We start from the raw sequence: 12,217 nt of genomic DNA, 5'->3' as shown, positions 1-12,217 counted from the left end.
AAATAAAGCCAAGGTAACACTCATTTTACATACAGCACACAGTGAAAATGACATGAATATGACAGTGGGCAAATGCATAAAGTGCAGCATAATTTGAAATCACGAATTTAATGTTTAAAGCATTCAATTTGCACGGACCGAAAGTCACGCAGAGAACACGCAATCATGCAGGTCACATGCACACTTCACAAGATCTCACAACTGGATTTGACTAAGTTTGCAAGGCTTGTGAAATTAAATGTTCATTAGTCATTCAAAGATTTGTTTAAATGATGTAAATGAGTATTTGCTGAATGCTGATGGCAAATGAGAAAGTAGCATAATGTTTGCCTTTCTATTAGTAATAATATAAAAGCAATCGTTATAATACTTTTTGTATACATTTTAATTCCTTTGTTTAAAGGTTCTATCGGATTATTAGACAGACTTCTATCTGTATTAGACAGAACTGTTAATGACGACGGCGAACAAGAGGGAGAAGGTGAGCACTGTGTGCTCAGGTGCTGCCGCTCTCAGCGCCGTCAAAATAAAAAAAATCCTGCGTCGAACGCATCGGCTAAACAGAAAAACGTATCGCCCGATGCCGATATTTGAAAAAAATGCCAAATATCGGCCGATATATCGGTCGATCACTATCCAGTATGTATGCATCTGAAAACTACTGTACACTGATGTACCAGTGGCTGTATCTGTGTGTGTTTGTGTGTTTGTGTGTGTGCGGTGCCAGTGATGAATTGCTCTATGACAGGAACTCGTCTCTACCTGGGGGCTGATACTCTGATTTAGATAAATCACATTTCTGCCACAGAGCCTCAGCGCGCGCACACACACACACACACGGACAGTCCCCAAAGTCTCAGAGAACAAACAATACTTCCATACTTCCTCAGATACAAACACAAGCAGAGGACAGCGGCCTACATACTAATACAGCTTCAGATGTCTGATTATTCACGTCACACCTCAACAGAGAAAACCTGAGCCCTATTTCAGTCTCACACCATCTGACTGATACCTAAACCAATCAACCACTGCTTATGATGTTTAGAGATGAGAAAATCAGAAATCAGACATAAATAGGCCTATAGCTGCAAGCAGCGATATGGGGACAAGCCCCTGAAGGGACTGTAGCGCAGTGCAGAGCAGGAAGAGCAAAAATCAAAAACAGCAGAAATTGAATGAACATAAAAATAAGCTGGTTCAGAAGTATAGCTGAGAATGAAATTAGAAGGAACAGAAGTTCAAAGGAAAATGAACACAGCATGGATAAAACATTTATTTCTAATTCAGAAGCAATAAAGATTTGCACAATGTGGATCTGGATAATAAAGTAATCAAAACAGCACAACATAGCACAATTTTATAAAGTTGCACCACGCGAAACCCACAACATGAAAGGTTCAGGGTAAGTGAGAGTGCAGAGTGCGCCACTCAGCTGACACACATGCAACAGGCTGCAGAGGAGAAGTTTAGGTGTGAGATGCTAGACAGATTAGCACGCTAAACTAACTTAATACTAGCGTAGTTTACGGTTAACCTGATAGCTGAAGAGCCACATTAGAAAGAATGGCAACTGGTTAGCATGCTAAGCAATTAGCATGCTAAGCTAATTAGCATAAAAAGATATTGCAATTATGACAAATTTAAAAATGGCGGGCACATGGTTAAGCTGATCCTGGTAAAATTGATATCCACAGATTCAGCATGACCCAAAGGAATCCACAGACACCAATATAACCAATATCATGATTTTCTGACTAACTGTTTAAAAGTTATAAGCCAAAATGGCAATTTTTTATATCTCACGATCCATAGGTGGCGCTGTTCCCAACTTTGGCTGGACCCTCATACCATGCTGCTGATGAAGTATATCAAGTTTCATTTTGATTGATCAAGGTTTGGCAGAGATACAGCCTCTGAACCAATTTCTGGTCGACCTCGGTTAAGTTCACAGCATCATAATTTTTTTTTTGACCAGTAGGTCAAAAAATTCTGTTCAGTTATTTCTATGTGGCTCGGTCCAAAGATTATCTCTGCCAAGTTTCTGAAAAAATTATTTTTTATATCTCACGATCCATAGGTGGCGCTGTTCCCAACTTTGGCTGGACCCTCATACCATGCTGCTGATGAAGTATATCAAGTTTCATTTTGATTGATCAAGGTTGGGCAGAGATACAGCCTCTGAACCAATTTCTGGTCGACCTCGGTTAAGTTCACAGCATCATAATTTTTTTTTTGACCAGTAGGTCAACAAATTCTGTTCAGTTATTTCTATGTGGCTCGGTCCAAAGATTATCTCTGCCAAGTTTCTGAAAAAATGTGACAAAATTTGAAGGAGGAGTAGCGAAAAAATTTAAAATTGTACTTTACAAAATAAGGAAGTAATACTGAGTAAGTAATACTTAATACAAAATAAGTAAGTAATACTGTGAGTGGTTAGGGGTGTCGAAATTAATAGTTTCCAAGATGCATCGCGATGCAGACGAGGACGAGTCGCAATTACACTTTCAAGGGAACAATCGACAATTATGATTTTTGTCATAATCGTGCAGCCCTACGCGGTAGCATACATTAGGCGCATTCGGCTTGAAGCGCTGCTGCGCAGAATGATCAGTGTATGACATCAAGTACCGCGAGAGCGATAAGAGACCAGACGGATCCTTATGCTTTCGAATCACTCTCACAGTTGATGTCATACACTAATCATTCTGCGCGAGTAATTAAAAATTACACACGCTGTGTGTAAATCATGTCACGCACAATAAAATATGCAGGGGGTAATACCACTATCTTGAGAAACAATGTCAGGTACAGTTCATATATCTGACTACTTGTATTTATTGACAAAATTGTATACATGTGAAGTAAAATTGAAAACTGAGGATGCAGTGCATCGTCAATGCATTGTGATGCAACGTGATATCGAATTGAACCGAATCGATGACATGATAATCGTAATCGAACCGAACCGTGAGACCAGTGTAGGCTCACACCCCTATAATGGGTGCAGACTTAATGTAAGATATTCAATGTGATGAGCATGAGGAGAGTAATCAGGTGTACTATGTTTAATTTTTCTAGAATTAGCGGTTCAAGTTATTATCATTTCAATGTTGAATTTTTGAACTGGTGGTGGCGCTATAGAGTTGGGCCTAGAGACCCCAAAGTTGGTCAGATCACTATTCATGGCCATCCCTACAAGTGTGACAAATTTCATCATGTTCCTATGTTCCGTTCATAGGGCTGCCATAGGCTCCCATTGGACGAGAAGAAGAAGAAGAGGAATCAGTACAGATAATGTAGGGGCTACAGCTCCTTCACGTATATTACATATACATTACCATTTAATCATGTAGCAGATGCTTTTATCCAGATGCTTTTATCCAAAGCGACTTACAAATGAGAATAATAGAATAGAAAATAACAATAGAATATATATATATATATATATAAATTATAGTCCAACTTTAAGTCTACAAGCTTAGAGCTGATTAGCAAAAAAACAAAACAAAAACCCAATATTAAAAAATACATTATCATTATTGTTATTAATATTATATGGTAAATGTAATATATCAGTAATATGTATCATTATGTAATATATATTTTTTTATTTATCATATTATTATATAAATCATAGTCCAACTTTAATTTTACAAGCTTACAAGCTTTCAGTCAATTACAAAAAACAATATACTTAAAATGTATTATTATTATTATTATTAATAATAATAACAATATTATATGGTAAATGTAATGTATCAATAATATACATCATTACGTAATATATCATTACATTGTCCATATTATTAATATATAAATCTTAGTCCAACTTTTACAAACTACAAGCTTACAAGCTTTCAGTCAATTACAAAAACAACAATATTCTAAAAATACATTATTGTTATTATTAGTTATATAAATATATGGTAAATGTAACATGTAATATGGTAAATATATATATATTAGACCAACTTTATGTCTACAAGCTTTCAGGTCAATTACCATAGAAAATAGCTTCAACTCACCCCTCAGTTTGTAAAAAAAAAAAAAGAAGAAGAAAAAAAAGGAATAAACTCAGAAATTTCAGAGTTTCAACAGCATTTAAAACCATTTTCACAGTGCTGCACACTTTTCAGCTGAACTTCCATTGTAAGTACATTACTGCAAACATGTTTCTTGTTCGTTTTTACAAACTTAAGGACAATTGGACAAACACTTTTTCCCGCAGTGTCGGAGCAGTGGAAGCATCCTGACATCTCGCCGGAAGCTTTCTGACACTCTCTTGGATGAGAAGCGACGCTGACAAGTGGGAGGTTCGTTGGGAAGAGCCTTCCCTCCGCCCGGGAGAATTCCCACGGCGCTCCCGTCCGCTACGCAGATGAATCGCACTGTCCGTTGTCATTTGAGCCAGCTCTGGAAAAAAATCTACACAAAAATCTCCCGCTCGCTTTGTCAAATGCAGTGGAAAAAATGAAGAACGAAAACAAGATATCCATAGGGGAAGCTTCCTACGGCCGCTCGGCTGACAGCTCTGACAAAATAACCAGCACCCTCATTATTTTATATGCAAACAATGATAAAACGAACTGTATGGAGATGTCATGTTAGACAATCAGCTCGGAGACCCTTGACATGCCGCCCGGCGACTGTAACAAAGTGTCCCGGCTTGCCACGGGCGACACCACGCTTAATTTGCTGCACAATGTGCCTGTAATTAGATGAATTTGGCTCAGGCAGAGGAAAAGACAGCCAGATCAAGGTCTTGATGAATTAGGGGTCCACTGTCAAGATCAAATCACATTAATCAAGGCGAGCGAGTGTTGAGACAGCTAGTCTCCCCCCAACGCGGCTCTATGCGTGATGAATAGGCTAGCTGCTAGCGGGCCGACCGAATGTATCACCATCAAAATCTGTGAATTTAAATGTAACAACGCTACTTCGAGAATTCTATCGATTTATTCTGCTCTTTTAAGATAAACCTTCCTTCGAGCCTCCAGACCCCATTTCAAAAAAGACGAGGAGGGAAAAAAAAGATCTGTGGTGTTGTATTTAAGCAAAAACAACAAAGTGTAACTTCAAAAACTAGCGCGGCCCAGTTTATGTTCTGTTTCTCCAAAACAGCCACCACCGATCCGCTGGAAATTCACGTGGGACGCGCGAAGCTCTGAAGGTCTGGAGGTTAACCTACATTATCGCCGCGGCTCGGCACACCTGCACCAGAGGATGCTGGGAAAACCGAAGACCTTTGGGCTGGACAGCTAATGAAGATCTTTGTTTGGAGAGCCACAACTAAACCTTTAGGAAGGAAAAATCTCTGGAATATCTCAACTGTTTCTCCTAGACATCAATGAAATCAAATGCTCAAGTCGCCTCATTCTCAAATCTTTCTAGAGATTCAGAAGAGATCTCAACAATGTACTTGACTTTTTCCATCAAAGTCTGCAATCAAATGTCAAAGATCTCAATATGAACTCAATTATTTCTGACCAAATTCTTAAAAGTGCTCAGCGTTTTCTACCAAAGTCTGGTTATGAGTCAGAAATCTCCACATGAACTCAATCATTTGAAACACAAAATTGACTAAATTGATGCTCACTGTGAACATAGTAAGAGATCTCAATATGAACTCAATTATTTCTAATTAAATTCTCAAATGTGCTCAGCATTTTCTACCAAAATCTGCAATCAAAAGTCAGAAATCTCAGTATAAACTCAATTATTCATAATTAAATTCTCAAATGTGCTCAGTGTTATCTACCAAAATATGCAAATATAAGAAATCTCAATATGAACTCAATAATTTCTAATTAAATTCTCAAATGTGCTCAGCGTTTTCTACCAAAATCTGCAAATGTAAGAAATCTTAATATGAACTCAATTATTTCTAATTAAATTCTCAAATGTGCTCAACATTTTCTACCAAAATCTGCAATCAAAAGTCAGAGATTTCAATATGAACTCAATTATTTCTCATCTTGTTTTCATCAAGATCAAATGATCTTAGCTGTTATCCATGTGCTTTATAATTTTATAGCTTCATACATGTAATTTATATCAAGGGTTGTCTTGTTTAAGAATTTGAGGAGAAACAAAAGAGACAAAGTTAAAGGGATAGTTCACCCAAAAATGAAAATGTGATGTTTATCTGCTTACCCCCAGGGCATCCAAGATGTAGGTGACTTTGTTTCTTCAGTAGAACACATTTGATATTAGCCGTCATACCTACAATGACTGTGCACTGTGTAAACAATGAGTGACGTATACGCGCGAGAGATCACTTCCGGCGCTTGCGTAAACTCGTAAACTACGCCAGAGCGCGTAGCCGCGTACACATCTCACGCACCGGAAGCCGTGCGCATGCTCAAAGCAGTTGGACATAGTGGTGTATTAGAGGTAAAAAACTATATAAATACTGTTCGGTTTCTGGCACAAACCGGTCGTTTCGTGTGTTATGACATCAATTTGTCGTCACAAGCTGCAGGGTTTAATTTGGATTTGTCTGTGCATGTTTTTTTTACACTCATAGACTTTGTTACCATTGCCATCCATTATACGACTGATAGACTGCAACGGTTGGACTTAAAAATCATCAAATGTGTTCTACTGAAGAAACAAAGTCACCTACATCTTGGATGCCCTGGGGGTAAGCAGATAAACATCACATTTTCATTTTTGGGTGAACTACCCCTTTAAGCTGAAAACTCAATTAAATGTCCCATTTTTCTCGTTTCTCCTTGTAATCTCACATGTGTCTCTTCTAGAGTTTCAGAAGAGATCCCAGCAATGTGCTCGGCTTTTTCCATCAAAGTCTTCAATCAAAAGTTAGAGATCTCAAAATGAACTCAATCATTTTTCATCAAATACTCAGAAGAACAAATGATCTAAACGGCTATGTACATGCTAATTTCATAGGTTTTTATATATAATTTGTCAATTAGGTCTCAATGGAGTGTCCTTAAAAATCATCAAATGTGTTCTACTGAAGAAACAAAGTCACCTACATCTTGGATGCCCTGGGGGTAAGCAGATAAACATCACATTTTCATTTTTGGGTGAACTACCCCTTTAAGCTGAAAACTCAATTAAATGTCCCATTTTTCTCGTTTCTCCTTGTAATCTCACATGTGTCTCTTCTAGAGTTTCAGAAGAGATCCCAGCAATGTGCTCGGCTTTTTCCATCAAAGTCTTCAATCAAAAGTTAGAGATCTCTCAAAATGAACTCAATCATTTTTCATCAAATACTCAGAAGAACAAAATGATCTAAACGGCTATGTACATGCTAATTTCATAGGTTTTTATATATAATTTGTCAATTAGGTCTCAATGGAGTGTCTTGATTCTCACGTTTCTACCCACTAATCTCACATGTGCCTCTTCTAGAGTTTCAGAAGAGATCTTAACAATGTGCTCAGATTTTTCAAGACACCAAAGTCTGCATTCAAATCCAGAGATCTCAACATGAACTCAATCATTTCTCATTAAATTCTCCAATATGCTCAGCATTTTCTACCAAAGTTTGTTTAAAAGTCAAAGATCTCAAAATGAGCTCAAACATTTCTCATCCAATTCTCCCAAGATCAAATGATCTAAACATCTATCAAATAGCTAATTTTATAGGATTGAGCATATAATTTCAATCAATGGTTCTCTTTAAGGAATTTGTGGAGAAACAACTGAGACAAAATTTAAACATTAGCAAAACAAAACTATACACAATGAAGTGCCCTGATTCTCACATTTCTCCATTGTCATCTCACGTCTCCACTAGTTTCAGAAGACTAGTTTCAATATCAACTCGATAATTTCTCATGAAATTCTCAAATGAGCACAGCATTTTGTACTAAAGTCTATTTATAAGTCAGTGATCTCAACATGAGCTCAAACATTTCTCATCAAATTCTCCCAAGGTTCTATCAACACGCTAATTGTGCATATGATTTATATCAATGGTTTTCTCATTGAGGAGAAACATCTGAGACAAAATTGATACTTAAAGCTAAAAAATTAAACAGTGTCCTGAGATAAGAAAGCGCAAGCTGTGATCAATAAAACTGCATAATCATTGAATACTACTTTCCTCTAAGGTAACTTTCTGAAGTACACACCAAACACGAAAACATGAGAGTCCCACACAAAAACTTAGGAACTAAGTTGCACTGGAAAGAGTATCTGCTCAATGCCTTAAAGGTAATTCAAAGAATTAAACCAGACGAAGATGAGAGAAGAAAAGTTTATATTCTCCTCTCCAGATGTTTGATCCAATGAACTGCACTAATCTCTTTCCTGGATTTGATATTTACCCGGCCTTGAGTTTTGCATCTGGCACAGAAACAAAGCAAGAGTTTTTATTCTTTCTAAATGGTTAAACCAAGAACCGAATGACGTAGCTCAGTTATCGTTTTAAATCTGGACGTCCATTTCAGTCATATGCTTTTTATGAAGCATCAAAAGCATGCGCCGGTCATTTCAGGATCACCTGATTACACCGCATTTGAATGTTGCATGTCTGCGTGCATTCTGACCACAGGGATAAACAAAGCAGACACTTTATTTGCAAGCGCAGAGATTATTTATATTCACAAACGCTGAGAACCAGAGTCAGAAACGGACAGTTGCTGCAGGCTCACCCGTGCAGAGCGTGGAACGCATGGGGCTCGTAGTGGTATCTCCCCTCGTGGTGACGCACATCGATGGGGATCGGAGAATGGAAAGTCGGGAAGATGTGATGAGGGCCTGAGAGAGAAACAGAGAGAGAGAGTTGAGAAAAAGCCAAGACTTTCAAAAAAGAAATTTCAAAGGCAACAGCGCTACAATAAAGTAACATGAATTTCAGAGCGCACTGAGCAGTTTCGTGTAAAATATTGGCACTATCACACAAGAGTGGAGGAATAAATAAATAATCAAAGTATCCTAAGAAATCCTACATCCCCAACATAAAAGATATCCAACTGGGCTTTTGACAAAGACCTGCAGCTAGACGCTCTTTGAACTCATACAGATGATGGACGTTGTGAAGGAAAAAACCATCCGGGACACAAACTGGGGCTGACAGCGCAGGGAGAGAATATTCCTCATGCTGGGCCGTGCCAACCGGAGCATCTCCCTACTGAAGCAACACTGATCCGACCGCGTCCCCGACACTTTCCTGGCCCCGAAACGAGTCCAAAACGAAGGTGCCAGGGCGACGTGAAATCAGAGGAGGTCAGGCCTTTGAAATCAAACCTCTAACTAATGAGAGAGAGTTTTTTTTTACTAAAAGCTGTTGCCCATTGCCTCAGCGTTTTACAGTCTGCCGTATATGTTGGCTGGCGTTCCTTTTCATCATAACTCCTTTGGCTGGATCATTTTATTTGAGCCCAAAGAGAATCAGAATCAGCACTTTGCTGTAATAAAGCCTCTGTTGGCCTGGGATGTCCCGTTAAAGGCTAACAGAGCTTCATTAGCAGTTATGATAACGGGAAACCACATTTGACGGTTTCTTTGCCATATGCAAAGAGCTGTTTGCAGTGGTAAAGTCTTAACTAGCTTTCCCTTCTAATTAGTCTTTCGCGCCTGGAGCTCCTTCTATCTTTTCATGCCCTGCGAAAATAAATGGATAAAAAAGAAACGGGTCGAAATCAAAGCAGATTTAAAAGCTTTCCTGTTCTCTAGGCTTTCACATTTTCGATTAAAAAGAACGAAACGAAAAAAAAGAGCTCTGTTGCTAACAGAGCTGGGTAGTAACTGATTACATGTAATTTGGATTACGTATGCTCATAATCAGATTACTGTTACTTTTTATGGATTACATAATTAGCACAAAGTAAATCATTCATAATTGACTGATTATCGCTTATTCTTCTTTTTTCAATTTTCTTTTCTAAAACTCCTACTGTGTGTCATACCATTCGACTACATTCACAACACAGAATTGTCACGTAAACAAATTTGCAAACCATGCTTCTGAATTTGGGTGAAAAAAACACCTCTTGAGCAATCAAACCATGCACGAAACAAATAATTATGCAAGTTACTAAACACTGCTGATGTATGGTTTAATGCATTAAATGATGTTCATAGCAAAAAATGTAATATATTTGCTTTTTTATATCAATATGGTACGATTAATGGTAAGTTTAAAACAAGTTACACAAAAAAAAGGTAATCTAAAAGTAATCTAAAAAGTAGTCGGATTACGTTACCTAAAAATGTTACTAACATCATAATCAGATTACTGTTACTTTTTATGGATTACATAATTAGCACAAAGTAAATCATTCATAATTGACTGATTATCGCTTATTCTTCTTTTTTCAATTTTCTTTTCTAAAACTCCTACTGTGTGTCATACCATTCGACTACATTCACAACACAGAATTGTCACGTAAACAAATTTGCAAACCATGCTTCTGAATTTGGGTGAAAAAAACACCTCTTGAGCAATCAAACCATGCACGAAACAAATAATTATGCAAGTTACTAAACACTGCTGATGTATGGTTTAATGCATTAAATGATGTTCATAGCAAAAAATTGAATATATTTGCTTTTTTATATCAATATGGTACGATTAATGGTAAGTTTAAAACAAGTTACACAAAAAAAGGTAATCTAAAAGTAATCTAAAAAGTAGTCGGATTACGTTACCTAAAAATGTTACTAACTACAGTTTTCATCATGTCATCTGTAATCAGTTATGGACTACAATTTGTAAGTAATCTACCCAGCTCTGGTTACTAATGTGTTCTGACCAGTGTTTCTATGAGCAAACTAACACTAGTACTTGTAATGCTTGACTTAGCAGGAATGAGAGCAGGGTAAGTGAATCAGCTGATCTCTGGACTGTATTAACATTCTTTAGGGCGGCAGCAGTGGGAGGGTGAGGGGTGACCCGGGAAGGTCAGGGGTCACGGGTCATTATCCACACCTGGGGTTCTCAGCAGCTCCTCCAGAGATTCACACACTCAACAGAAGCAGTGTGAGTCAGCAGTCTCTCACACTCTCGCTCGCTCTGCTTCTCTGTCAATTTGTTCATACCCTTCAGAATGGCAGACAAGAGCATCCCAAAGGACAGGAAATGACCCGCTGCTTTTCCCGTCTCTCTCTTTCACTTCACATTTACATAATGTAAAACTTAAAGGGATAGCGCACCGAAAATACAAAACTGAAGTCATTTATTCACCTTGATGTTGAAACAAACCTTCAACAGAACACAAATGGAGACGTTTTGCAGAATGTTGTCGAAGGGAGGATTTTTCAGTCAAAAATGTCAAAATCCTCATTAAAAACTTTTTTTTTTCAATTTTTATGATACTTTTATTATGTTTTTAATCCGTTTTGGAGCTTAAAGGGATAGTTCAACTCAAAATGAACATTTTGTCATCATTTACTCACCCTTAAGTTGTTCCAAACCTGTATGAATTTCTTTCATAAAAGATAAAAGATATTTTGAGGAATGTTGGTAACAAGACAGTTGATGGTAGCCATAGGGGAAAAAATACTATGGAAGTCAATGGCTACCAGCAACTGTTTGGAAACCAGCAACATTCCTCAAAATATCTTCTTTTGTGTTCAACACTCTTGGGCTGTTCTCACACTTTTCAGTCAATAATGACAAAATCCTCATACATTTTTTTTTCTTCCCACTTTTATGTTGTTTTGAATCAGTTATAGAGCCTAACAGCCTGAGCATTCGGCTAAATGTCTCATTTTGTGATCTACAGAAGAAAACAACAACACGAAGACGTTTTCATTTTCAGGTGATCTACCGCTTTAAGTCGCCCTCAAGATTAGTTTGTTTGATTAAACTCAAGCCTGTTTTGTTCTGTTTATCTTAAAGTTTGTCTGCAGAATCACAAATTTACCAAAGGAGACACTGAAACGCTGAGATCTAAGCGCTTGTGCTTAAATTCAGTAAATCAGACGTGATTCTAAGCGATCTTTACTTGTACAGTCTGCGTAGTCTGCATGTTTTTAGCACAATCAAATCAGCTGCGTGACTAGCCAGAGTCATGTGCTCCCTTTATAGTATTTGTCATGGAAAATGCCTCAGGTTGCCTTTAATTGATGAAAACACCATAAAAACACACCTGACATGCCACACAGCTGTCGAAAGCACAACAGCAGTCTAAAACATGCAACTGGAGCACAAAACTCCGGCCCGACCTTTACACTCTTAAAAAAGAAAGGTTCCTTATTGGCATCAATGATTCCACAAAGAACCTTTACCATCTAT

At 37.7% G+C, this 12,217-nt stretch overlaps 1 protein-coding gene across 1 annotated transcript in view; it reads right to left on the bottom strand.

Moving 5' to 3' along the window:
* LOC107552403 (zinc finger protein GLI2-like) overlaps positions 1–12,217 on the bottom strand; it is a 113,608-nt gene that overhangs the window by 48,226 nt on the left and 53,165 nt on the right. Inside the window, exon 4 of the mRNA XM_016234275.1 lies at positions 8,631–8,736. Coding sequence (XP_016089761.1) covers positions 8,631–8,736 — 106 coding nt within the window. The remainder of the gene's footprint in view (positions 1–8,630; positions 8,737–12,217) is intronic.

Source organism: Sinocyclocheilus grahami, unplaced genomic scaffold (assembly GCF_001515645.1).
Source record: "Sinocyclocheilus grahami isolate Dianchi unplaced genomic scaffold, SAMN03320097.WGS_v1.1 scaffold449.1, whole genome shotgun sequence".
Classification (NCBI taxonomy): Eukaryota; Metazoa; Chordata; class Actinopteri; order Cypriniformes; family Cyprinidae; genus Sinocyclocheilus; species Sinocyclocheilus grahami.
The sequence above is the reverse complement of the archived record's forward strand: the minus strand, read 5'-3'. Positions and strand labels throughout refer to the sequence as shown.